The 27,527-nt window shown below is 49.6% G+C and overlaps 2 protein-coding genes and 1 long non-coding RNA gene across 9 annotated transcripts in view; 2 read left to right on the top strand and 1 right to left on the bottom strand.

The window, feature by feature from the left end:
- The window catches only part of KCNIP2 (potassium voltage-gated channel interacting protein 2), a 130,010-nt gene extending 126,155 nt beyond the window's left edge, over nt 1-3,855 (top strand). For both annotated transcript variants that reach the window (XM_043552319.1, XM_037905348.2), the window contains one exon: nt 211-3,855. In XM_043552319.1, coding sequence (XP_043408254.1) covers nt 211-258 — 48 coding nt within the window. In that variant the 3' untranslated portion in view covers nt 259-3,855. The remainder of the gene's footprint in view (nt 1-210) is intronic.
- A 3,155-nt stretch (nt 3,856-7,010) lies between these two features.
- Nucleotides 7,011-12,545, bottom strand: LOC122466755. Its single transcript, XR_006292524.1, has 2 exons — nt 12,419-12,545; nt 7,011-11,929 (listed from the first exon to the last, which is right to left on the bottom strand). It is a non-coding gene; the product is annotated as an uncharacterized LOC122466755 (long non-coding RNA).
- Nucleotides 12,489-27,527, top strand: part of OGA (O-GlcNAcase) — a 40,042-nt gene continuing 25,003 nt past the window's right edge. For 2 of the 6 annotated variants that reach the window (XM_037903413.2, XM_043552318.1), the window contains exons 1-5: nt 12,669-13,005; nt 17,414-17,465; nt 17,810-17,907; nt 19,565-19,695; nt 20,736-20,907. In XM_037903413.2, coding sequence (XP_037759341.1) covers nt 12,807-13,005; nt 17,414-17,465; nt 17,810-17,907; nt 19,565-19,695; nt 20,736-20,907 — 652 coding nt within the window. In that variant the 5' untranslated portion in view covers nt 12,669-12,806. Of the gene's footprint in view, nt 12,508-12,668; nt 13,006-13,522; nt 13,542-14,765; nt 14,785-17,413; nt 17,466-17,809; nt 17,908-19,564; nt 19,696-20,735; nt 20,908-26,613; nt 26,763-27,527 lie in introns of those variants that run through there. The other 4 variants (XM_007070456.4, XM_027832640.3, XM_027832639.3 and 1 more) reach the window with 4 other exon arrangements.

The following is a 27,527-nucleotide window of genomic DNA, read 5'->3' as shown; positions in this document are numbered from 1 at the left end:
TTAGCCGTGGCGTGCCAGCTTGGCGTTCTGGGTGGTGCCAGGACAGCCCGGTGAGCGGGGACCCTCTGCCTGGGGGGCACTGGACCCTAGACACAGGTTTTGCTGCCGGCATCGAGGCCCCAGCAGACCCACTGAGCGCGGGTTCGAGTTTGGGGTGCGGTTGTGGGGAGAGCCTGGCCAGCGGACGCATCTCCTCCTCCGCCCCTGCAGGACGAGAACATCATGAGATCCATGCAGCTCTTCGACAACGTGATCTAGCCCCTGCTGGACCCGCCACCGGGCCAAGCTCCCGCTTCTCTCTCGTCTCTTCCTCCGAGACCCTCCCGTGCTGGCTGCGCAGCCCCCTGAACGCTGCAGGGGAAGGATTTTGGCTCTGGGAGACGTGGCGGTGGCACCTACGATGAAGGGACCTGCCCTTGCCCTGGGGCTAGCTGCGGCTCTGCCTGCCATGGGGACGTGGGCATCCTGAGCCGCTCCTGGGGGCAGAGCGTGGGCACCGCCTGGCAGAAGGCAAGCGCTGTCCCGGGGCACTTGGGCCCAAACGGACCCTCCTACGCCCATAGCTCGGAATCGGAGCTGCCTGGCTCCGGATAGCACCCACCCCCTCCTGCTAGGTATCCACTGCGCACCCCGGTTCACAGTGTCCCCCGCCCTTGAGGATTCAGAGCTGGCTCCCTTCCCTTGTCTCTGGCCCCAGCTCCAGGACCCCACCTGGAACCCGATCTGGAGTATTGCACCCGAGGGCCTGCCGCATGGGTTCCTCTGCAGCTCCAGCCATTGCCAGCAGGGGGCGGCGTGCGTCCCGCGCCCACCAGTTCCAGATGCTTTCGTCAAACCAGGGCCGGTCCCCGTCACCGTTCATCACGGGGGCCATCACCCCTCCCCTGGCGCCGGGTCAGGGAGATGCCCTCTGCTGCTTCCACCTTCCCCCAGTCAGGGTGGGCAGAGGAGCAGGGCCTGGATGCCCTGGAGGAGGCAGGCAGGCTGGGCGCGTCCCTGAGCGCTCACGGGTTAGTCACCTGCATTAGCCGTAGGGAGCAGGAGCTTGGCTGGGCTTAGCCAGCGACAGGGGAATGAGGTGCCCCTAGAGCCCAGGGGCGGAGGGAGAGGCTGGGGTGGTGAGTGGCTGGGGAACGGGCCGGGAAGCCTTTCACCACGAGGCCCCCGTCCCGTTGGGAGCACTGGGGCAGTGACTGCCGGGGCCGAGCCAGGAGGCACAGGTCTCGCACCACGGCCCAGCTGCTTGGGGCGCCTGCACCGTGGGGGGCCCCCCGGCTCCCAACAGAGGGGCGTGGCTGGGGGGCTGGTTAGCATGGCGGGCACCAAGCACGGATGAGCTGTGCGGGAACCTCTCCGGGACTGCTGGGGGCAGAGGGGGCGTCAGGCGCCAGGAATCCAGCTGGCACTTGGTGCCTGGGCAAAACGTTTCCCTGAAATGACCTAACGCAAGGGGCCTGGCCCTGGGGTGTATTGGAGAAGCAGAAAGTCCAGTCCGGGGCTGACGGCAGCCTCTCTGGGCGGCTTTTCAGCTCCGTGCGCTCTCTTGCTCCCGGCGCCTGCTCTCTGCTGGCCCCAGGGCACAACCTGCGTCTTTCCTGCCTGCTGCTCCCCGCTGCCACGTCACACCGGTCAGTCGCAGCGGGCGGCACGCGGCCGGGCCAGTGGGCAATGCTCCCTGGAGAGCCCGTGGCTCTGGGGACTCCCCCGCCCAGCTGCTGAGATCTCACCCCCCCAGCCCTGAGCAAAGTGGGGCCAAGGCTGCTACCGCCAGCAGCACCCCAGATGGAGGAGGGGGCTAGGAGCCCAGAGGGTGTCGCTCAGGCAGCTGCTGGCGGCCCCTGTGCTCAGGCCGATGCGGGCGGGTGATGGGAGCCGGGGGGTGGGCTGCACAGAGTCCCAGAGGAGCCCAGAAGTGAGACAACGCCATGAGCTGGGCAGACGATCGGTTGAGGGGGAATAGCTCGGCAGCCAGCCGTCCGTCTGCCTCGGGCTGACATGGGGCAGGACAGGCTGGGAGCTAGAGAGCCACGGGGCTTGTGAGCGGCCAGTGCATGCCATTCCTAGGTATCACAGCCCAGCCAGTGCCGCCGGGGACAGGCTGGCAGACTGGTCCCTGGGGTCCCTCTGATGACAGGAGGGTGTCACTCCCTAGTGCCCCCGAGGGGCAGCACAGCCATCCCCGTGGGTATTTTATCACCAGCAGTGGCCAGTGCCTGGGGCTTCAAAGGAAGATGTGGCCCCATCTCCTGCCCTGCACATGGACAGGTTCCTCTGGACCCCGGCTGCAGATTAGCTCCAGCCCTGGGTCTGAGACACCACAGCCCCTGTAATTCTCTCTGCAGACGCAGTTCCTGTTCACAGCGATGGCCTTGTTGGAGCTGTGCTGAGCCAGCTGCCATTACAATCTCCTGCAGCAGCAAGTTCCACAAGTCAACTGCATGCTGCACCAAGGCACTTCCCCGGATCTGCCCCCCTGTCCCTCAGGCCGGGTCCTGTGAGGTGGGGCCTGCTCCCTGTTCCTGATAGCTGAGTGGAGCTGTTCATCTGGGCAGGGAGGCGGGTTCAACCTGCTCCTAGCCTGGCATGCCTTGGCAGTGGTGGGAGAAGTGGGATGAGCGCTGCTGTCAGGGCTGAGGGTGTGCGCAACAAGGCAGAGCCAGAGGCAGCCTGGGGAATTTCCCCAGGGAAGCAGCTCCATGACCAGGGCCCATCAGCTGGGAAAGACAGGTCTGACTGAGCCCAGGGCAGCAGACATCCCTGGCCAGCCATCCCCACTGGCTTTGTAGGCTAGTAGGGTTGATTATTCCCTGCCAAGCCTGCGTGGCTCTCGGCACTGCCAGGTGGGTGGGAACCGCCTGTCCTGCTCTCTGCTGGGTATGGGAAGGGGGGCACTGAGCCCTGTGCCGCTAGAGGTCAGGTGGTGCACTGGGGCAGAAAACCCACCCAGCGCCCGGCTGCCCAAGCTGCAGCCTCTTTGTCAGGGAGCAGCAGCCGAGGGCTGGGCTGGCACCAACTCAGCAGCGCCCAAGCGGGGAGGCAGGGGGGCTTGTGGGGCCTGGTGCTGATTAGCAAAGGGCCTGGATCTGAATCCCCAGGAAACGATCCGAGCTGGAGCCGCCCTTTGCATGGGGCCCTGTCCCTAGACGGGGACAAACCAGGAGGCTGGCGCCAGCCCCTGCCCCACCACAGGTCGCTGGCGCTCAAACGCCGCATGCTCTGGTCCCGGGGCAGGACTGTTCCCCCTGTGCCCCCTCCAGGGCTTTCTGCAGGCTGGGGAGCCGGGGCTCCCTCCCATGCCCCATGAGCCATTCCCCAGCAGGGTCCGGCTCCCGGACGATGGCCGGCAATGCTCCCTCATCCTCCCGCCCCAGAGATCTCGCTGTCAGGACAGGTTTTTAATGCTCCTTCCTTCCTTCCATCCCCCTGGCCCTGCCCCAGGGCCCAGCTCTCACCCCCACCCCTCGCTGGCAGCTCCACCCCAGAGCCCCGGCACCGCTGGCGTGGTTTGTTCCTCACTGCCCCCCCACTTGTTCCCACACCTCTAGGCTGAGCGAGGGCCCCTTTGTGGGTGGGGCTGAGCCTCACTCTCATCCAGACAGCCCCGCCCCCTTCCGCCTGGTGGGGCTGGGGTCGCTCTGGGTTTGGGGGGGAGCATTGTCGTTTTGGCTGCCCTCTTGCTCCTCTCCTGCACCGGCAACAGCGTTCAGCACCAGTGCCCTGCCCCGCCCCCGGCCGCATGGCGTGTGCCCCTCACCGGGCACTGGGCCCCACTAGTCGCTTTGCATTTTCAACTCTGTATATTTTGTATAATAACAATGATCAAAAATACAATAAAATCCAACCACAGTCGCTATGCACCACCCTGCTGTGTCTGGGCGTCTGTGGGGCGGCGGGTGGGGGCAGGGGGCCCAGCCACAGGGTGCTAGCTGGAGGGAGGAGGTCCTGGCTAGAGCCTGGCGGGGCAGGGGCTGGTTGGGGGGGGCCTGCTCTGGGGGTGGGGGCTCAGCACATCACCCCTGGCTAGTGCTCCTGCCTTCAAAGACCCCTCTCCAGCACCGGGGCTGCCAGGGGCGCTGCAGGGTGGGTGCCCATGTGCATTGCTGGCGGTGTCGGTCACGCGGGCACGTGCAGGGGTTTCATGGGGGAGACGCTGCAGGTGCCCACGGTGCGATGGTGCTGCCCGGCTGGGGGCATTAGAAAGGCCCTAGATTCACCCGCACCCAGGGAGCCAGTGTAACCTACACAGCAGTGGTGAGTCCGCCCCAGCCGAGGAGCCTTGGTGCTGCCACTCCAGCTGCAGCAGCTCATGCTTTCCCTCCTGAAGGTCCCTGATCCAATCCTGGGGGTGGCCACGGGGCTGTCTGCGGGAGGACCAAAGGGACAATTTACCCAGGGCCCCCCAAAATGGTGGAAGGGTGGCCAGGCCAAATGTGCCTAAGTGGTGGCGGATGGAGGCACAGCGCTGGGAGCTGCCGTCACTAGAGCGGGGAAGGACTTGCCCACCCCAGCTGACCATCGCCACCACTGGCATCATGGTGCTGGGCCTGAAGTGACCCGCCAGGCCGAGCACTGGGAAGGAGGGATGGCGTCTGGGGGGTGGGGGATCTGCTTGCAGGGGGCCCAGAGCTCAGGGAGAGGAAGGACTGGGCCTGAGGGGAGGGAGGGGGCAGCAACCCCACAGTCCTGGGCCCTCTTTGACCCCCTTCCCTCTTCTTAAACTCTTTCGTTTACTCTGCACGGTAAGGTTTCGGAAGGGGAGAGGGTGGCCTTAGTGTCAGGTTTTGAGCTGGTGGGAGGTTCAACGCCTGGGGGCACCCGCCCGACACCAGCGCTTACCGCACACCCGCTGGAAGATCCTGGCTCAGGCAGGACGGGTTAAAACCAAGAATTCCTGCTCTAAGCCGGGTCTCATCCGCTGGCAAGCCCAGGTGAGGGGCTCTGGCCTGCGATATGCAGGAGGGCAGACTGGCGGAGATGCTGGTCCTAAGATCGCAGCTGGGCCATGTGTACAGTTCTAGTCCCCCAGGTTCCAGAAAGCTGAATTCTACCTGGACCAGGTGCAGAGCCGGGCCATGCAGCGCCAGCTTACACTCGGCGGCTAAGGGAACATCTCTGGGGCCAGGTGGCGGTGTCATGCCCAGCTCAAGGCCACGTGCCCACACCCGTTCAGCTCGAGTGCTAAAAACAGCATCTGGCATGGCAGGAGGAGCTAGCCAGCCATGCACGTGGCTGGCGGCTTGGACGGGCTCGTCCTTGCACCGCGGCAGGGATGCGAGCATGAGCTGAGCCCCCGCAGGGATGGCAACAGCGCTGGGACTGCCATGGCCAGCGCCTTGCGCAGCTGTACCAGAGCAGAGTTTGGCTTGTTCCGAACGGCCGAGCGGGCCCCGCTTGTGCATTCTGAATACGTCAGCGGGGAGGAGCTGGTGACGCTAAGGGGCAGTGCTGGCCCAACAATGAACGCGGATAAACTGGTTGTGAGCAATTCAGGCTGGAGAGGAGCAGCAGGTTTCTAACCCCTGGAGGGGTGAGGGTCTGGAGCAGTGGGGCAAACACCCTGACTAGCTTTAGACGGAGCTTGTGAAGTCTAGGAAGGGGATGAGCCGATGGGGTTGCTGCAACAGCAGGGGCTGGGGTCCATGACCCAGGAGGGCCCGTCCCCGTCTCTGGCCCATGTTCCTCATGTCCCAGGTGCACTGGGGGGCTGGAACAATTTTTATAGTGGGGGTGCTGAGAGTTATTGAAGCAAGCTCTAAACCCTGGATATAAAGGAAACCACTTCAAGTCAGGGGGTGCTGCAGCCCTCCACACCCCTAGTCCCAGCACCTGTGCAGACGCATACTGGCAAACAAGCGTTCCTGCTCAACAGATCGCTGGCCGAGGGCTGGGCTGATGGCTGGGCCTTGCTAGTCCTGTCAGCAGGGCGAGGGCAGCCTCCCAGCACCCTGACCCCCGACTCACATCCTGGGCCTGTGACCCCCCCCAAGAGGATGGATTTTTTGGGGGGGGGGGAGAGGGATCTGGTCTCTGTTTTTTCCAAAGGCGCAGAGATCAGGAGGGGGCAGATGGGTCAGGTCCAGCCGGGAGCTGGTATGAGGGGGAAGGTAGCATGCAGGATGCACATCTCGGGGGGAGGAGAGGGGTTGGCAGCACCTGGGGAGCACAGGCCAGGGGACTGGGGAGCGGTCCCAGCAGCATGGAGGTGGGTTAGAGGGGGGTGGGTTGTGGCTTTCCGCTCCTCTCTTCCCTGCCACCTCGAGCTCCAGCTGGGCTGTGGGCACAGGGACGGAGGGGGTGACTGCCCTGTGAGTGCGGCTGGGGCCGGGGGGTCCTGGCAGATGGGGTGCTGGGAGCGGCCTGGCAAGGCTGGTTTGGGGGGGGCCCAGCTCTCGCTCCCTGGGCAGCTCCATCCACCTCTGTTGGGGTGGTCTGGCTGTGAATGGGGCCAGGCCAGGCCCTTCACACCCTGCCCAGCTTGGCTGATGGAACCTAGAGCCGGGCCTGCCATGGGCTGGCTCAGAGTGCCCTCTTGTGGCAGAGGGGTGCTAAGACACTGCCTCAGCACCCCAAAACCACAGGGTCCTCTCAGCTCCTCAGGTCCTCCCCCGGCCAGGATGGGAGCCAGTGCCCTGCCACAGGAGATGGCAGACCGCAAAGCGCTGCATTCATCTTAACGGCCCATCTGTCTCCCCTTCTGTAGCACGCTGCGGCCTGACCCCGGTGAACAAGGGGTTACGCTCAGAGCAGCCTGCCCTGACACAGGTGTTGGGAGAAGGGCTCTGAGAAAGGCCAGGAAGGGAGAAGGGAGGTGAGTTTGGGTAGGCAGGGCCTGGAGCCCCAGCTGGGGCCTTTTCTGCTCTGTGAGATGATTTTTTTCTCTCCCCCATGCGGACTTTCCCCGGCTACTTGCAGGCCCCCGCTCACCAGCTGAGCAGCCGCCCTGACCCAGGGCAGTACTGAGCCGCTTGACAACCTACCTCTAGAGAAATAAGAAAGAATTACATGGCGAAGATGCGCATGGAGCTTTACAAAGAGAGTAACACCTGACCGAGAATGAGAAGCAATGGGGTCTAATGGAACAGGCACCGGCCTGGAAGTCAGGAGCTGTGAGTTCTAGTCCTTGCACTGCCACCAAGCTTCTGGGCAAATCATTTCTTCTGTTTCCCCTCCCACGCATTGTCCATCCTGGCTAGGCTGGGAGCAGTCTGGGACAGGGACTGTCTCTGCATCTGCACAGCATCTGCCACAATGGGGTCCTGATCTCAGCTGGGGCCTCTGGATGCTACCCCACCACTGTAATAATTCCTGCAGCTGACACTATTGCATGAGCGGAGATCAGCAGCAATCAAACCAGCAGCTGGTTCTCTGCATGAAATAAGAGGGTGAAGAGGGCTGCATTTGCCTGCCTCTCTCCCCAGCCCATGCTGCCACAGCTGTGGTCAGCAAGGGTGCTTGACCTGGGGTGGCTAGCAAGGTGCTCTCTGAGGGCTCCAGCACTCTGAAAATTGTTCCCCGTTTGCCCCCTTGGTCTGACTTCTGGCCATGGCGCCAGTGCTTAATTTGTAATGAAAGATGTGCTGGGGCTCAAGCAGTTTTTTTAGTTTCATAACTGATGCGCCAACCGCAGAGGTGCTGGGGCTCAGCCCTGGCAAGTCCTGGCACAAATTAAGCCCTGCATGCCGCAAAAGACCCGTTTGGAGGGTCTCTGGAGGGGCTGAGAGTCTGCTTCCTAGATGATGAAGGGGGAAGGTGGCTGGCCAGCCAAGTTCCTGTGGAGCTGGTAAGTTTAAATACATTAAACCTCAGTAGCATTACTGTATAATTAATGATGCCAGGGTGCATCCACGTCGGCACAGAGTTGCGTGCTGAGAAAGCACTGATGTTGCTGTATGTGTCCCGTGCCACTACGCTGTGCCTGAGAAAAAATTCCCCAGCTGCTGCTTGTAGGCGTGCAGGAGAGAGTGAGGTTAACACGGGTTCACAGTTGTATGTCAGCTTCCATTCTGCCAGCAGTGGGGGGTGACAATCAAACTACTGCATGGCTTGGAGGTCAGCTCGAAATTGCTGCACAGGGGGCTGCAACCAAAGCCTGAGCATGCTATTGATCAGCAGAAGGCGTTTTCCAGCCCCAAGGGTAGGAATTACAGCTGCCTAGAATGCATGGGAGCCAGGAAACAATGCGGCAGTGCGGTTACTCCGTTTTCAGTTCTCCCCACAAGGGTATTGATGAACCTGTGGCTACAGTGAACCTGCACTTGTCTACAGGTGCGTGTCCATCCGGAGGTCTCTCTGTGCGTGTCTGGGTGTAGGTCTCTCTCTGTGTCTATACATAGATCTCTGTGTCCACAAACAGGGCATTGTAATTATAACTGTCAAAGGAGAAAAGGAAAGGGCAGGTTTGAGCCACTACCCATGTCAGAGACTCCAGGACCCCTTAGTTCCCTCAACTGCCACAAGGAAGGTGACAGAAGCCTGAAATACAAAGACCTTTATCCCGCTCTGACAACCTCTCCTTGGGGGAAACACGCCCTGGCAGTCACATGGTTACTCTTCCCTTCCATGTGTTTGCACAGACCAGCATGGACAAGGGGCCTGCACCATCTTCTACAAACATCAAAGAAAAATAAATGGATGGACAAAATGGGCTGGAACTCCAAAAACACCCAGATTTTTGGCTACTCTCCCAACCTCTTTGGCTGGAAATCAGGTGAGGGTGGGCTTTCTTGTCTGAGTCCTGGCACATGCTGGTTCCGGCTTGGTCAGAGCTTCCAGAAGAGACTTTGTATTTTTGGTGGCATTCCTGTCTGGAAGCACGTGCTGCATGGAAATGACCCATCCAGACCCTCAAACGACCCAGGATTTGGGGCCTGATTTGAGCTTTCAGTCTTTGAGAGAGGAGTGGGGTGTCCTTATTTTATGTCAGCAAGGTTACCTATATCTATGACAAATGGAAACACGTGAGCATGTCTGCTGAGGAGCTGGTGTGATCCGCCTTTCACTTATACTGGTGGTGGTGGTGTCCCTTTCGAACCAAGCGGCTGCGCCAAGTTGAAGGCTGGTGTTTTCTTTGGTGCAGTCTTGTTTAGTTACAAGAAATGTACAAAGACCTGCTTCCGCAAACAGAACTGAAGGCGAAAGGAATAGCTGCTTAGCTTACAGGCCCCAGCTTCTTTTCAGCCAGCACGCCCAACCCAGAACCTCTTTCTAGGCTTCTCCCGGGCATCACGGCATGCTTGCAAGCTACTGTTTGGTTTTCTTGCTGCCTCTGTGTCTGAGTCTCTCTTGTTATATGTCCTGCCTTCTCACTCACGCACACACTAACCACTGGACCTTTCTGCCCCCTCTAATGAAGGGTTCTCCACCCTGAAGGAAGCTTGATGGCTAGGTTCATTTCTGAATCACTTGCATCAAATGCTGTCAATGGGGAGTGTCCCCACAAACCACCCCCGGGGATTTATACCAAGCAATGTACTCGATTAATGCCCTGGCCTGCACTGCCCCTACATATGGTGTATCGGACCCAGTGCCATAAGTGAAGGTAGGCACTTGATGTGCCATTTCAAAGGGCTCCTGGTACGAGTGAAAACTGGTGTGCCAGGCAAGTGGGGGTGGGGCAGTAGGGTGAATTATTATCTAATGGGGAGTCACCACCAGCAAACAAGATGGGCTGCTGGCTGCAGAAAAATGATAAGCATCAAAGCCATCAGCCTACAAGACAAATGGCAATGGTCCAAAAATAGATCCTCCAAGGACCCCAGCTGCTAGCTACTAGTGGTGGAGAGGTCATCCCGGCCTGGCTGGCACGAATCAACTGTCTAAAGACAAGTTATCGGTGTAATCTGGACACCCTTGATGGAGAGTTGGCATTGGATTCTGAGTTGTCAGACTTTTGCATTTCATGACAGCAATCTTCTCAGGAGAGGAGTCTCCCTAATCCCGTTGCTTTTATTCTGCATATTTTATTCTGCAGACCACAGCTTGAGAACGTTTCAGGCTAGCCTGGGTGTTTACAGCTGCTTCAGGAAAATTAATTTCCCCTAGAAGTACAGTGGATTTGACCTATGGCCTCCATGTCACAAATTCATAAAGTATAGGCAAAATATAGACAACTGTAACTTGGGGAAGTCACTCCCCAGCTGTGCTTCAGTTTCCTCTCCCACTCTTTGCCTGTCCTGTCTATTTAGACCGTGATCTCTTCATTATAGTGATTCTCTTGCTTGGTGTGTGTACACAATGGGGCCCCAGGTGCTGTCATACAAATAACTAATATTCCTTTACAAAGTTGTCTGTTCATGATCTCTTACATCCCAAATTAAGGAGTGCCTAAGGGCTCAGGACAATGTATCTGCCCTATGGGATAGTCCATGAACCCAATGTTGTGTTTTAAGCCATGCACAGAGAGGAGCTGGCAACTTCTTTTAAGAGCAGCTTGTTCAAAGAGTATTTTAAAAGTAACTGGGGATGTTCTCTCTTAGATGAGTGGATCTTTGCTGCTTCCTCGGGCTTGGACTTAATTCTCTCTTTGCTGGTGCACTGTCTATAGGAGAGCTGAGCTACTTGTAATTGGACAGGACTGCCTTAAGCACAGTTCAGTGAATTCAACAACCAGGCATGCTGATCTGGTTGAAGAACCAGTGCAGGATTGCCCTGAATCCACAAGACGCCATTCTAAACTGTTTCAGTGGCAATGGCTTCAGGCTGCCTACCTATCCGACACATAAGAGAAGCAGTGGATTCTGGGAGACTGTGAAGGACCAAGAATGCATTGTGGGACAGTAGCAGGAGGACTAGCTGAACCATTTAATTGGTCCATGTCTGCAGTAGCTCAGAAACCATTCAGAGTGTCCTCAGACTTGCATAAATCAAGCCTATCCCTGACTGTGAAAGCAGCTCAAGCGCTTTTGTGTCAATAAGCGTTTTTCCAAGATTCATCGATTCCAAGGCGAGAAGGGACAACGGTGATCATCTAGTCTGACCTCCTGTATAGCACAGGCCAGAGAACTGCCCCAAAATAATTTCTAGAGCAGATCTTGTAGAAAAACATCCAATCTTGATTTTAAAATGGTCAGTGATGAAGAATCCACCACGGCCAGGGTTCTAGGAGGTTTGAATGGTAAATTTCTGTAGTGTAGACCAGGCTTGTGGGACCAGAATTGAGTTGTGTCACTCATTTTCTCTGTGACCTCACTTTCCCCCAAGAGACTAGAGTCCCTTAGGACTTTGTACTTCTCATTCCTAAAGAGGGAAGCAAAATGTGCCAATCCTACAGTTCAGTGACAGCAATGAAAGTTCGGAATAACTCCTGCCTTTGTCACATTTACTTTGCATATACACTCAGGGCAGATTCTGGCTCCTAATGCCCGAGGCCCTTGTTAGTTCTCATTGACATTCCTCTCAATCCACGGATGCTGCGCTTTCACTCCCAGCGACAGCGCACGGGGCAGCAGGCGTCATTCATACAGTGCCTTCGTGTTCTTAGAGGGCACCCCCTTCTCAGAGACTCTCGTTGCTTGCCATGCAAACATCACCGGTCTGTGTGTAACTTCTCCGCTAGTCTCTCTCGCTCTTCGGCTACCTCTACGCTGCACGTTGGTCGGTAACACTTTTGTCGGCCGGGGGAGGCGTGGAAAAAACCCACCCCGGCCCAACAAACGGTGCTGGCGTCCGTGGTTTTATTTTGGCGCCAGGCGCGCTCTCCCCGACCGACAAAGGGCCGCGCCGCTGCATGCTGTAGGGCGCCCCGTGTAGACGTAGCCGGAGGGTTTCCCATCCCAGCCTCTTCAGCGGCCAGAGCCCACGTCCCGCCGCACGCGAGGCCCGTAACTTCGGCTGGAGGCGGATCTTGCTGGGTGGGGTCCTGTGTGCAGGCTGTTCCCGCTGATCAGCATGGCCGGAGCCTTTGCTCTGGGCTCTTCTCCCCCTGCGTAAACTGCCATGCGGGGTAAAGCGAGGAGGGCCGTGGGTTAGGAGGGCGCCAGGCCGCCGTCTCCCATCCGAGGGCTGACCCAGCCCGGCCCTGCTTAGCTTGGGAGGGCGGCAGACCACGCGCAGCGCCAGGCTGTCAGGCCTCGGGGGGGCGGGGCCAGGCGGCTACGGAAAGTGGGTCAAGCCCTGGGGGAGGCGGTGCCTTTCCTCCCCCTGCACATGCGCACTGAGATACCCCCTCCGTCCGGCGGCGGGCCTCTCCCGAAGCCGCCATGGGCTACCCCAGGCGGCCAGCGCGTGCGCGTCGGCAGAGTAAACACACCGACCGCCGCGAGTTCACTGCGCAGGCGCCCTTTCCCTCCCGACGCTTGCGCATTAACACTCTGCCGCCTCTCCCCTCCCCCTGTGGCCTCCGAGACATGCGCACTAGCGCGCTATCGTCTCTGCGCACGCGTAGTGAGCCACCGCTTCCTTCCCCCTCTCCCCCTCTGACCTGATGGGCATGCGTAGTGGCGCCCCCTCTCCGGTCCTCACGCCGTACGCATGCGCGCTAGGTGGCCGAATCCCTGTGTTCCCCCTGAGGTAACACCGTCTCCTCAGTCCGTTGTCCCCTCGGAAGCCCTGCGGGTCCCGCGGTGCCGGCTCGGGGGCGCCAGGCCGCTGTCGGACCGGACGCGAGATCCCCGGGGCGGCGGCGCCTTTTCTTCCCGAGCGGGCGGGGCGGCTCCGGGCAGGGCGGCGCGGACCGGTTGGGGCCGGTTCCCCGCGCAGGCGCAGGGCCCCATAAACAGGAAGCGGCGGCCGGGGCGCCCGGGGCGGCCGGAGACAAAGGGCTGGGCCAGGCCCGGCGCGGGCGGGGGTCCCTGGCGGGCGGCGGCGGCATGGTGCAGAAGGAGGGGCAGGCGGCGCTGGAGGAGCGGGAGCCACAGGGCAGCCCCAACCCGGCCGGGCTGCCGGTGGCTCCGCTGGAAGCGGCGGGGGCCTCCGCGGGGCCGGGCCCGAGCCTGAGCGGGGAGGAGACGGACACGGAGACCGAGACGGTGGCCGGGGCCCGGCGCTTCCTCTGCGGCGTCGTGGAAGGTAAGGGGGGGGTGCCGGTAACCAAGGCAACGGGGGTCCGTGGCGAGTCTCGCTCTCGCCCCTCCCCCCACGCGGGGGCTTCCCTCTGCCCCGCCCCGGGCCGCTCCCTCTGCCCTGGAGCCCAGTCGCCTCCTTCGCGGTCGGCTTCGTGTTCCGGCTCCTTACTGCTTGTGCACGGCCCTTGGTCGGGGTTGACTGCGGGGCACGTCCGGCCCCACCCTGGGGTACCTCGAGCGGGGGGGGGGCACGTCCGGCCCCACGCTGCAGATTCTCCCCACCCTGGGGTACCTGGCGGGGGCACAGCCGGCCCCACCCCCTGTGGTGCTCGCCAGGCTGGTAGATCAATGGGCTTGTAGTGCAAGCGCAGTCTGGCCTTCCTGGCTAGCTCGTGTATGCGGGGGCGGAGACCCAGCCTGCAGGGCCGTCCTGCAGCACAGAAACCCGAGCTGTGCTGCCTGCTGCATGTTAGCAGTTCAGGCTTCTCCTGCGTAAGAAATAGGTGATTCCACGGGCATCTGGTCTCACATTAGTACGAAGTAAGTCCCTATTCTCTATTGTGCTGTCGCTTGTCATTTTAATTGCACCATGGAATAATCTGCTTGTTTCTCTTGGCATATTTGTTGCACTGAGATCTTGTGCAGATTTTATTATGGTGACAGCTGTAAAATAAAGTAGGCTTGAGGCTTTTTTGACCGTTATGTAGCTGGATGCTTGGTAATCTGGAAAGACAAAGTTTATTCTGGACATAATTGTTGGCTTGGAATTGTTTGAATTGTTATAACTAGACTGGTAAGCTTTAGATTTGTAGAGAACTTTTTCAGTTGGACAACAAAACAGCAGATTCAGTGGGGAGTGAAATGGATTGTTTATCAAAGTTAGCATTTACATTGCTTTTGTTCATGTCTAAAAGAAAAACACCCTTTGGCTGCAGTCAATATTAACATAACATAAGGATGGCCAGTCTGGGTCAGACCAAATGTCCATCTAGCCCATATCCTGTCTTCCGACAGTGCCCAATGCCAGGTGTTGCAGAGGGAATGAACAGGGAATCATCAAGTGATCCATCCCCTGTCGCCCATTCCCAGTTTCTGGCAAACAGAGGCTAGGGACACCATCCTTGCACATCCTGGCTCATAGCCATTGATGGACCTATTCTCCATGAATTTATCTAGTTCTTTTTTGAATCCTGTTATAGTCTTGGTCTTCACAACATCCTCTGGCAAGGTGTTCCACAGGTTGACTGTGCGTTGTGTGAAAAAATACTTTCTTTTGTTTGTTTTAAACCTTTAATTTGGTGGCCCCTAGTTCTTGTGTTATGAGAAGGCATAAATAATACTTCCTTATCTACTTTCTCCACACCAGTCATGATTTTATAGATCTCTATCATATCCCCCCTTAGTCTCTCTTTTCCAAGCTGAAAAGTCCCAGTGTTGTTAATCTCTCCTCATATGGCAGCTGTTCCATATCCCTAATAATTTTTTGCCCTTTTCTGAACCTTTTCCAATTCTGGTATATCTTTTTTTAATCACTTTTTAAAAATGTGTCGTTTGGTGGTATTGTCATTGCTAATATCTGTCATGCTTTTTGGCACTTATTAGTTCTTAAGTACAGCTAGCCTGGGAATATTCACGTCTACCCAAAAATGTTCATTACTGAAGTAGATTTTTACCTTGTAGTGAAAGGTGCCAGATTGATAGCACTGGCAATTGAAGCCAGGGAACAGAGAAGCACAGATGGCAGCAGCGAAGACCTTTTGTATTATTTCCTGTACTAAGATGAGTATGTTTCACATAAGATACCAGATAGCTGTCAGATGGTGGTAAGCTTCTGATCACTTCTGGCTGATTTGCTTTGAATCCGAGACCTAGAGGTGAAAGGCTTTCTATCAAATTACTCCTCTCCAAGTCTCTCCCTCTCTCCATTCTCTCACCTTCCCACGAGACCATTTTGTTTATATAGTGGTACCAACTAGACCCTAGGTCCCTAGACCCGTGCTAGGTACTGTACAGATATATAGCAAAAAGAAGGTCTCTGCTCTGAAGAGCTTTCAATCTAAGTATATAGGCAATCAGTGGGAATCGGGGTCTCAGTAACATATCAGAGAGAAAGATAGAGCGAAGGTTGCAGAGGGGGATGTAACATGATCAAAGGGATGAGTGTGGAACTGTTGTTGGCAGCAGCAAAGTGGGCCACAATGGCATTGGTCAAGGCCAGAGATGAAGAAATTGGTAGCTTAGATACTGAGGGCCTGGACAAAAGCTTTTGCTGCAGATGGGGAGGAAAGGCCTGAAGTGGACACATTGTGACAGGAAGAATTATCAGGGTCTCAAGTTTTCCCGGATCTGATGGTCAAGTACAGCAACCAGATTAAGACCCTTAGTAACAAGGAATGAGGGTATGTGTGGGAGGATGGAAATTAAAACTCTGTTCTGCCTATGTTTTAATCTCTCTGCTGGATGCCCACAAAGAGAGATGGGAAAGACAGACCAAGATCAGAAGGATGTTAACATTGTCCTCAGCTGCCATGTCTTAGCATCCCTTTAAATCAGAGTACTGTCAGGTTAAAATATCTTAAAACACTACTAGCACTTTAGATTAATATATTTTAATCTAAATGTACTCTTCATTGTTTATACTTTAACCCGACCCATTATCTTTCACTGCTTTTTTTTTTTAAGTTGGCATCTTGATTTCACTTCAGGTTACTACACGATTAGTTTTCAAATTGTGTTCCGATGTTCAGACTACTCTACATACATCTCATAGAAGTGCCAAGTATTGACTCGGCACACCATTAATTAGGTCCTTTGTGATTAGGTAGATCTATTTGTTTTCCTAATTTAGGACCAGATTTGCCTGCCAGTGACAATGCAACTCTATTACATTTCTGTAAATGAGAAGAATTTGTCTGTTACCTTGTTTGTTCTGTGCACACCACCGCTCCTCTTTATTTGCTCTGCTGTTTCACAGTCCTCCATTTGTCACTTCACAATTTCAACCAGATGGGAGCAGTAGCACCTAACTTCACCACTTTGTGGCACTAAGTAACTAAAAATCGCTCTGTTAATAATAACCTTCAAAAGTTGAGCTTATTTAGAGCTCCTCAAACTTAAAATCACAGGGTTCACTTTTAATAGGTAATGAGTCAATTTTTTAACATAGGACACTCTCAAATTGTACCTTGTTTTAAAAAGTCAAACATTAGTCTAATGAACGAAGCCTGTCTAGTCTTTCTATTTAAAATGAAAGTGCAAAAATAGTGATAGTGGGTGATCAGATCTGGAAATAGGACTGTTTAACTTCATGCTAGTGATGTAAGGGCTTCTACATGCTTTTGCTTTGCCATGCCAGTTGCATCATTCATCAAGCAGAGCAGTTATGCTGGATGAAAATGAACGCTTATTACATTTCACTGTTTAGTCTTGGGTCTCTCCCTCAGACTGCCAAACTGAGACTTTCTAATATGAAGAGTGTCCACTTGTGATTGAAGGTGTGGATCTGTTGGCACATAAGACTAAGTGAAATTGCTTGACTAATGATAGGCTAGTCGAGATTGTTTGTTTGTTTTTTGATGAAGTGTCATTCATAGATGGTAGATTGGGAGGAAATTATTAGATTTGAAGTCTGAGGCAGATCAAACTTCTGGATTTCCATTGAAATATTCCTGGAATATGAACTATCTAAAAACCTTCTGTTTAGGCGCCTTTCTATTTTTCACAAGCTGAAACTTTATATCCTTGGGCCTCGTGTAATAAGATGCCAGCATTTCCTAGCTAATGCTGGCACTATCAAGAGCCTTTTTAAAATAGAAAAGGGAACAAATCTTACCTATCCATTTGAGTCTGACCCTCTATTTGCCCAAACCCCACCTCCCGTATATTTGAGCATATGTGTAGATTTAGGTAGTGTAACCTGTCTGTATCAAGAAACACTCTTGCACTGGTAATTTATTTTCAGAACTGTTCATTATTCCACTATTAAAGTTCGCTGTTCATCAAACTTCTAGAATGATAGCATAAATGGGTTATTACTGCTCGGGCTACTTGTGTAGTAGTGCTGACCTGACTTGTGAAGGGCATCTGCTGAGAACTTCGGCTTGGATTCTGAAAATTAATTGCTTCAGTGGCTAAAATTATCAGCGTGGATCATAAATTATGTAGGGTGTAATTACATTGAAAATATAGATCTTTTTAGGGTACTACATTTCCCTTATGATTTTTTAGTATGTTATGTTTTTATGCAATTTTGATTATTTTTTCCTGATTGCTAGAAGGTTTTTTTTAACTGAATGTAATAGAAACATTTTATGGGGGGAGGAGGAGAAAAGTGGGTTATAGTGTAATCTTTGTTTCATGAAACTGATCCAGTCTGATGTATAACTGGATAATTTTAATCTTGTTTCCCACAGGATTTTATGGAAGACCATGGGTTATGGAGCAGAGGAAGGAACTTTTTAGAAGGCAAGTCATGTTTCCCCTTGGTTTGCGATGTGCTCCAGGACAGTAAAACTATCATCTTCCACTTAGTAGAATATTAAGCATACTCAGGCCTGACTTAGGGCAGCATTTTACGTATTATCTGTATTCTAGCTGGGTACATTTCCCTTCTTATCTTGCTCAGGCTGTTCTGGGTTTGTCTAGTCTCAAACTTTTGCAATACCACAGTGAGTTAATAATGTATAGTATAGTGGTAAATGTTCTCAAAGACAAATGGATAAATTTGAGAATGAGATCCTATAAAATGCAGGTTGGTTGCACTTGTAAAATACTAATGTAGGCTTCCCCCCCATCCCCCCCCATTATAGGCTTCAGAAATGGGGACTGAATACCTACTTGTATGCTCCAAAAGATGACTACAAGCACAGGATGTTCTGGCGAGAAATGTATTCTGTGGAGGAAGCTGGTAATTGCCTTTATTCCCCTCTGTATTTTCTATAAGTAGTTGCTGAATGAATCACAGTCACTGGTACATGTGCTTGTATGTTTAATAATTGTATCCAGTTTTAAATGTGAGTGGCAACGCAGAAAAGCATTAGGTCAAGGTTTATATACTGAATGCCCCTTGCAAACCTACTTAATGGGGGCTTGCATCAGAAAGTTGGGTTTTCCTTCACTTTAATTTTAGCTTTGCATTTCACCTCTAAAACTCCCTTTTTTAAGACCTAGCTTTAGTTTTATTGTGGGATTTACTGTCCTTCAACTTTCCCTCTTCTAGCAGTGAGAGGGGTTCATTTTGAATTTTTTCCTTATCTGTATTGGTCATCTGGACCTTATTGTAAGGAAGGGGAAAATATTTCCTTTTTAAAAGCTATGTTTGAGCAGATCAGCTTGCTCATGTGTCTGGTTGATCAAGTGCACACACACTAGTGAGGGAGCCATGTTCGGAACTTCAGCTTCTGGCTTAATGAGAACTTTAAAGTAAAAACCAGAAGTTTGACACTTGGGATTTATTTAGTAGCTGGTGGCTTTCACAATAAGTGGTTACTCTTCTTTCTCTTCCCTGCTTTCCCAGCAGCAGAAGTTATCTAGTTGCATAACTACGGTGTTCTTGTCCAATACTGCCCCAAGTGTTGCCAGCCCTAACAATCTGAAAATAAGTAAAATTGTACAGTCATGGGGCCTGCACCTAGTAGTCTTGCCACTGACTTCATTGAGAAGAGGAGATGGCCCTTACTCAGTTTTAAGGTGCTCTTGGCACCAGTGGAAAAGAGCTATTCTGTCCAAGCACAGAGGCTTGTTGGCTAACAGGGTATTTGTAGGAGTCTCTCCTTTGGATTAAGGAGAGAGATGATAACCACATCAGAATTAAATCTTGTAGGGGCTACTTTGAATGGTTTTAGGAATAAAGTTAAAGGGATGTTGGCAAATTACAATTATATTTATAAAATTTTCTTAACTTACAATGTTATTGGTAACAGGTATTACAGATTCCAAAAAAAATATATTTTTTTACTTCTGTTTCTCTCAGCTTGGAGAATGAAATTTCTTTTTTTTTAAGAGTAACTTCTATTCATAGGTTTTAAAAAGCCACTATTGATGTATCCTGTACCTCAGCAGTATGCAAATATTGCAGTTGAAAGCATCAGAGTTCAAATGAACAAATCCTATTTGCAAAAATTGGATCACTTCTTTAATATTTTTGACCCATATGGAAATGAGTAACAGCTTCAGAGCTTTTAGGTTTGATTCCATATAAAACACTTAAAATGCACCCATGTTTGCCACACAACAACAGAATCAAACTGGCATATTCTCATTCTTTTAAAAGGTTTTTAAAAATAGTGATAAATGTGAAATAAAGCTTAAACCACAAGGCAAGTATTTGTCACCATCTCTTTAATGTCGTTTCTCTACCCAATTTGCAATACAGTTTAGTACCTACTGCTGCATCAGTAATCTTAGAACATTCAAAATATTTGTTAAAGCTACCTGAAAACCCTTTCTTGGCTTCTAGCAATGGAATAATTTACTTTTTATAATGTATTTCTTAATATTTATGAGGAGGTATCTTAGCTTTCTTATTGATAAACCCTTCTGAAATACCTGGATTTAACTCTTAGAGCAACTCATGACTCTAATCTCGGCTGCCCAAGAATATGAGATAGAATTCATCTATGCCATCTCGCCTGGACTGGATATCACTTTCTCAAATCCAAAAGAAGTGTCCACATTGAAACGCAAGCTGGACCAGGTAGGTCTTGTTGAAACTCTCAACCCATGTGATTTTTAAGAATGTTTGGAAGTTCCAAAATAACTCTAACTCATGTGTCTGCTGTGCACTTGGTTGCATTTTTTGACCAATTTTGCTTTTTAAGTATTGAACGTAAGTGCCAATGTCTGTATAATGCTATGGCTAATAATATTCAGAGTTTCTCATAAAATGATCAGTCAGGCTTTGGGATTGAAACTACTGCAAGGGTCAGGAAGGACTTTTTTCACCCAGGTTAGATTTTGTACAATTGGCCAGTGCACTGTGGGAACTTCCTTAGAGACAGGATGCTGGCCTAGATGCAGGACTAGTGATCTGATCTGAAATAGCAATTCTTACTAACTGTTGTTGAGAGTTTTGTTTTTAAAATGATTTTAGGACCCTCAAACTAAGGCTCATTTCCAAGAGGAAGGAGGGTACTCCTCCCAGAAAAATTTCAGTAGGGGAAAGACCTAATGTGCACATTCCTTCTACGTTCCTGTGATGTTCTGCTCCACTTCACCCAAGGGCTGTTGCTGAATTTGATCTTTCCTAGTTGTCTGCTTCTCCTATGAGATAAGCCTTGGATTGGGAAATTGGAACAGACTGACAGTCTCCAGTGGTATCCTGGAGAAAAACATAGTGGTGGGTCAGAGTCATGCATTAATTGGAGATAACTGCCAAGGCGTGCCTCTTCCTTCCTTTATTAGAAAGAGTTTTGAATTTGCAAAGGACACTGTGGAAATGGAAGCACTCCAACATTCATCACTCATCTTGCGATGCTGTGCACTTTATGCAGGGTACTGTGGATTTGATTTAAATGTTGACATACACTTGGGAAGTTCAAGTGTATTTTTAGATTACAAATTGCAAACTGAAAAACAGTGATTCCTCAAACAGAAATTGACTCTACTTATCATTTCATGGGCTATTTTAGGCGGGGATGGGGGGAACGTTGGCTGATCCTGTTAAAGGCTAATTAGCTTTTTGTTTTGTTGATTTTCTAAATGGTTCTCTTCACTTCTCCCCCCCTTCTGCTCTAGGTTTCCCAGTTTGGCTGCAGATCCTTTGCACTGCTGTTTGATGATATTGATCACAACATGTGTGCAGCAGATAAAGAAGTCTTTAGCTCCTTTGCTCATGCCCAGGTCTCCATTACTAATGAAATATATCAGTATTTAGGAGAACCAGACACATTCCTATTCTGTCCTACAGGTAAAACATTAGGACTAATTTTACTTTGTGATAGTTTTGAAATTAATGAGCCTTCTATTTTACTGCACCCAAGTCAAAAGAAGGCTTTCCGTAAAGCAGTGACTAAACGTTTTGGGGCAATCTGGAAGAACCGACATTTAAGGAAAGAGTAAAGAAACTAAATGTGTGTGGTTTGGGGCATATAATGACTAAGGGGGATATAAGTCTATATGAAGGGTGTAAACATGAAGTAGTTGGATTTCTCATTTTTAGCTGTTTTGTATCTTGCATCAGCATTTGACTTGACACTGTCAGCATGGTATTTTTTATATTGGGCTGTAAATTATTGCTTTGGCTCAGTTGCATAATCACTGTCTTTTGCAGGTACAATGGTACTTGCATTCTGAGTTTTGTGTCTCATGTAAATGTTGGAGACCACTCCTTCATTGACATGTCACTTGTCTGGTGGTGTTTTTGGGGAATGCAGTCTACATTTTCACTTATGGTGATTGTACCTGTAATCTACCTCCATGCTTACAGGGAACTGTCAAGTTAGGATCCTCGGTCTAGCTGCAACCACAGTTTTCAGTTAAAGATTGTAACAAATCCAAATAAAACATGCATTGTGGATTCTAAGCACATGATGAGCCTATGATCAGAGCCTGGCAATTTCTTCTGCTAAAACTTCCTGTAGCCTGTCTCCGGATATACTGACTCTGAATTCAGATTCCCTTATTTACATAGGAATTGCAAGACTGGATCAGACCCTTAGTCCAGCATTGTGTCTCTGACTGTGGCCAGCACCCGGTGTTTGAGGAAAAGGTGGAAGAAACCACCTAATTCCTGGTAGAGACTGGCTGAAGCCCTGAAGCATGAGGCTTTAATTTTGGAAGAGATATTAATGTTAACTCTTACAACTCAATTGGTAATAACTGGCCTTTTTGGTGAAAAGAGAAGTTAGTTAAGATGGGCTGGAGCTGTAGTTGCTGTGCTTAAAATCCAGTCCCATTTCGTAGAAGACAGAAGACAAACACACGCAAAAGGGAAAAGAAGAGTAGCAAAGGGAAAATGCAACTTCTGTTTCTGGTGTTGACTTTTCATTTGTAACATCACTGCTGAATAAACAGGTACACCACAGTCTTATCAGCTGCTCTGAGACCCGACAAACTTATACAAGCATCAGGCTGTTTAGGACATTGCTTTTAGTTGCCTCTTTCTGGTCACAGATTTATGGCATTGTTGCAAAATATACAGTTTTGGCTGGCTTAGTCAGACTCTCCTTAGACAGATGGAAAAATGAGAGTGGTAGGAAAGTTTGACATCCCATTTATTTGGGATTTAGCTGGATCTGGTGGAGATGGGAGTGTTATCTGGGTCTCTGGCTCTCTTGGGATTAGGAAGGAGATGGTGGGGATGAAAGCTCACTTTAGAAGTCAGTTTTCCCCCCTCCCCTGCCCCCCCCTAAGTCTGTAAGAACCCCAAAAGGGAGTGATGGGTGGAATTTCATGTCCTTTCATTATTTTGTCCATCAGTTAAGCCTAGTTTCTGACACACCAATTTTGGTTCACTGATTTCTGGTTCCATGCTTTTCTTGTTTACCAAGCATGATCAGAACTCAAGACTGTGTTAAATCAGTAGGCTGCTTTGTGTGGACTAATTCAGTCTTCCTGTGTCCGTTTCATACCGCTTTCCCATTAACATTTGTTTCTACAGGTTATTGTAACCTTTTATAAACTTTCACTCACTCTCTACAGTTAAACTCACAGGTTAAATTGGTAGGCCAAATGATCACAATCCTCTGTTTCTTCACAAAGATACCCAAAAAGAATCTGGCAAATTCCATGTTGACAAAGCAAACCAAAAACCCAGATCTACCACTTCTACATCAGCTCAGGATTCAGGTCCTCTGTCCAAGATGCTAGGGCATACCGAGCCGCAGATGTCAGCAAAGACCACAGTCTTTGCATTGCTAACTGAAATTAAAACTGAGAAAGTTCAACTTTAACGCTGAAAACAAGAGTACTGTGAGAAATTCCATCTTGAACTATGGAACAGGTTTGAGGCGCTGCCAAAGCAGAGGAAGGTAAGACATAGATTGGACTTAAAGAAAAGTGGGCAGCCCTTAGACAGTGTGAGTCAAGCTGCAGCAGACAGTTGTCTATTAACATAGACAGAACAGCCAAGAGACACTGAGGAAAGGAAAGCGGTGAAAAGCAACACAAGGAAAGATAAATGGAGATATTTTGAAGACTTTATAGGAAACCATACAGCTGTTTACCAAATGTCTAAAATTGTGTGTGGAAAACTCAAAATAGAAAATGTATCAATAAAAAGCAAAGGTGGAAAAATGTTTACAACTGAGGCAGAGCAGAAAAATAAAGGGCCGGAGCATTTCAAAGAAGGCTTCAACAGATGCAGCCCTACCTCAGCACCAGATATATGAAATGTGTGAATCTGATCAGCTTGCCGTTAACATCAATCCAATAGAGATGACAAAAGTACAGGCTGCAGTCCAGAAACTGGAAAAATAACAGAGTAGTGGGAGATGATCAAATTGCAGCAACAATGCTAAAAGCACTTGATACCACCATCCTAATGAAACTTCCAGAACTGTTTAATGAAGTCTGAAAAAAGAGACCCTTTCTGACAAGTGGAAACATGGAATCTTTGTCAGAACACCCAAGAAGAGTGATCTCACTGACAGTAACAACTGGAGAACAGTTTTGTACAACACAGAATAATGTAAGTCTTCGGCAGTGCGATACCACTCAGGACAAAAGAGGCAGTGGATGCAAGCTTAGAGAACAACAATCTGGATTCAGGCCCATGGGATCCTGTGTAGATCAGATATTCACACTAAGAACCATCTTGGAAGAATGTATAGAATGGCATGCTCTCGTTGTCAGTTTCATTGTGCAGGCTGTCAACTGCCTTTTGAAAGTCAGTCATAAGTTATGGAATATTCAGGCCTATGGAATCCCACCTAGAGTTGTCAACATCATTAAGGCCATGTATAGAGATGTGAAGTGCTCTTTAATGGTGAACGTCCAGATGAGTGGTTCACAGTGGACATTGGTGTGAAACAGAGATAAAATGCCCTGCTGTTTAGTATTGCCATAGAATGGATAAAGAGGAAGTGTATTAGCAATACAAACCCCTGGTATAGTATTGGTAGATAGCAAATTCCTAGAAGATCTAGACTTTGCCCATATTTTGCAACTGAGTGACATCCCTAGAAAGCTACAAAGACAGATAACCTAGCAAAACCAACAGGCCAAGCTGGGCTCAAAATCAGTTATGCAAAAACATCCTTGGAAGCCAGACATCAAGGAGCAACATCACATTAGAAGGCTAAAGCATCAAGAAAAATGGAGCAGTTCATCTACCTTGGCAGCACCATATGCTAGCCAGAGACCTCAAGAGGGAAGTAACATCGAGGATAGAAAAGGCATCCACATAATTCAGTAAACTAAACAATGTTTGGAAATCAAAGAGCACCCGAACAAAACTGAGAATTTTCAACTAAAATGTAATCTCAGTGCTGACATAAGACTGCAAGAGCTAGAGACCTGCCAGAACACTGGACAGAAAACTAGACTAGATGTCTTTGAAAATAAAGTGTATAGGAAAGATCCTGAGCATTAGATGGAAAGATTCAGTTCCTCACAGATCTGAGAAATCACCAAGCAGCAGCTCATCTCCACTAGAATCAGAAAAAAGTGCAGGACATAATTGGGGCATGTGTTACAGATGCCAACACTCAGACTCCCACATGAAGTCATCAAGTGGAAACCTACTGGTGAGAGGAAATGAGTGCCCAAGAGAAACTTTAAAAACCCTTAGTAGGGAGGGCAGAGCAGCTGACCTCTCCACCATAGAGCAGATGGAAGCAGCAGGAAATGACAGAGAGGAATGGAAGAGACTAGTGTCTGTCTTGTGCACCAACAGTGACACAGGAAGGATGTAATATAATTAGATATTCTAGAATGGCCTTTCCTTGTGTGTGATCTAGAATTAGCAGTTCCAGTAAGCAATGACTAAGTTGAGAAATTGTTCCTCTAAACTTTGTCCCGTTGTCCCATTTCACCAGTAGTTGAAGTTCCCCTATGTGTGTGTGTGTTTATAAAATATAAATATTTTAGATTATGCTGCCTGTCTGTACTTAAACTGCAAACTGCCTTCTCTAGAATAGCCATTTGACACTAAAAGACTAAACATTTTCAGGTTTAGACTTGACTATTCGCAGTTTATCCAGAATATAACATTTATTTACGGCAGCAGTCTATACTCTTAAACATAACTAGTTTGAACACAACATCCATTTTAACATCCTCTACTGGCTCCCCATCAAATTTCATATTTCTAAAAAATTTTCACTTAATGGTGTAGCTCTGTTTTACAGTTATTCTCCCAGGGTATGTAAAACTAAACCAATTATCTGTTTGCCATTGGGTTTTCCATGCTATCATAGAAAGGAAGGGCTGGAAGACACCTATAGAGGTCATCAATTCTGATTGACACCGGACCAAATAAACCTAGACCATCTATGACAGCGTTGTCCAATTTCTTCATAAAAATCTCCAGTGATGGGGTTTCCACAACCTTCCTTAGAAGCCTGTTCCAGAGCTACCCTTCTAGTTACAACGTTTTCCTAATATCTAGCCTGAATCTCCCTTGTTGCAGATTAAGCTCCTTACTTCTTGTCCTACTTTCAGTGGACATGGAGAAGAATGGATCCCTATCCTCTTTGTAACAGCCCTTAACATAGTTGAAGACTGTTATCAGGTCCCCCTCTTCAGTCTTCTTTTCTCAAGACTAAACATGCCCAGTTTTTTAACCTTTGCTCATAGGTCAGGTTTTCTAAATCCTTTATCGTTTTTGTTGCTCTCTTCTGAACTCTCTCCAGTTTGTGTCCAATTTTGGCCAGCAGTATTCCAGCTGAAACCTCACCAGTGCTGAGTAGGGTGGGGTAGCTACTCCCCGTGTCTTCCATATCACACTCCTATTAATACGCCTCAGAATATTAGCCTTTTTTGCCACTGCATCACATTGTTGACTTATACTCAGTTTGTGATCCACTAGACGCCCCCAGTTCCATTTCAGCAGTACTGCCACCTAGCCAGTAATTCCTCCATTTTGTAGATGTGCATTTTATTTTATTTTCTTAAGTGAAGCTCTTTGCACTTGTTTTTATTGAATTTCATCTTGTTGAATTCAGAACAATTTTTAATTTGTTGTGGTCATTTTGAATTCTAATCCTATCCTCCAAAGTGCTAGCAACTCCTTCAAACTTGGTGTCGTCTGGAAATTTTATAATTCTGCACCCCATTATTCAAGTCATTTAATGGAAATATTGAATAATACCGGATCCAGGTCTGACCCTGCAAGAACCCACTAGATATGCCCTCCCGGTTTGACAGCAAGTATAGTCTTTCAAGTTGGTGTGCCCCCACCTTATAGCCGTTTCATCTAGTCCACATTTCCCTAGTTTGTTTATGAGGCTGTTGTTCATGTAGGACTGTATCAAATGCCTTACTAAAATCAAGATATATCATGTCTACTGGTTTTCACCCTATCCACTAGGGCAGTAACCCTGTCCGAGAAGGAAATTAGGTTGGTTTGGCATGATTTGTTTTTGAGAAATCCATGCTGGTTATTCTTTATAACGCTTTTATCCACTAGGTGCTTACAAATTGATTGTTTAATAATTTATTTGTGTCATTCCAGGTATCTAAGTTAGGCTAAAGTACCTGTCCTGAAAAAGGGGACAATGTTTGCCCTTCTCCAGTCTTCTGAGACTTCACTTATCCTCCATGAGTTTTCAAAGATAATTGCTAACGGTGCCAAGATTGCTTCAGGTCTTAAGTATTCCAAGGGTAATTTTATCAGGCCCTACTGACTTGAATATATCTAACATATCTAAATTTCTTTAATCTGTTCTTTCCCTATTTGGGGTTTGTGTTCTTACCCATTGTTAATATTAATTGTGTTAAATTGTGACCAGATACTTATCTGTTTAGTGAAGGCTGAAGCATAATAGGCATTAAACACCTCAGCCTTGATGACATCAGTTATTAGCTCTCCTTCGTCTCTAAGTAGAGGGACGTACGCTTTCTTTCATCTTTTTCTTTCTCCTGATGTATTTAAAGAACCTGCTCTTACTGCTTTTTATGTTTCTTGCTTGGTGTGACTCATTTTGTGCCTAGTGTTTCCTAGTCCCTACATGCTTGCACTGTTCTTTTATACTCTTCCTTAGCAATTTTCTCCATGTTTCCACTTTTTGTCGGATTTCTTTTTGATTGTCTTTGAAACTTTATTAAAGAAGTTTTAAAAATTCCATTTATATAGCATCCTTCAGTGGTGTTGCAGGGCACTTCAAGAGGAGATGAGTAATATTAAATATTTCAGAATAAATTCCCAAAACAGCAACCTTGGCTGGTTTTTGAAACAAGGATTTTGTTCCAACATTGTAGCTACCTATTGCATCACTTACAAAACCCCAAGCTTGTAAAAGCAAGAATATGAATAAACATCACCAATCTTAAACTGTTCAATGAACAAACACATTGTTCTTCGTGTGGCATCTTCACTCTTAGGATGTACTGACAGGGCGGCTTGGACTGATAAGACTTTCTAGTGGC

This window comes from Chelonia mydas, chromosome 7 (assembly GCF_015237465.2).
Source record: "Chelonia mydas isolate rCheMyd1 chromosome 7, rCheMyd1.pri.v2, whole genome shotgun sequence".
NCBI classification, from domain to species: domain Eukaryota; kingdom Metazoa; phylum Chordata; order Testudines; family Cheloniidae; genus Chelonia; species Chelonia mydas.
This window is presented reverse-complemented; position numbering and strand designations above follow the sequence as displayed.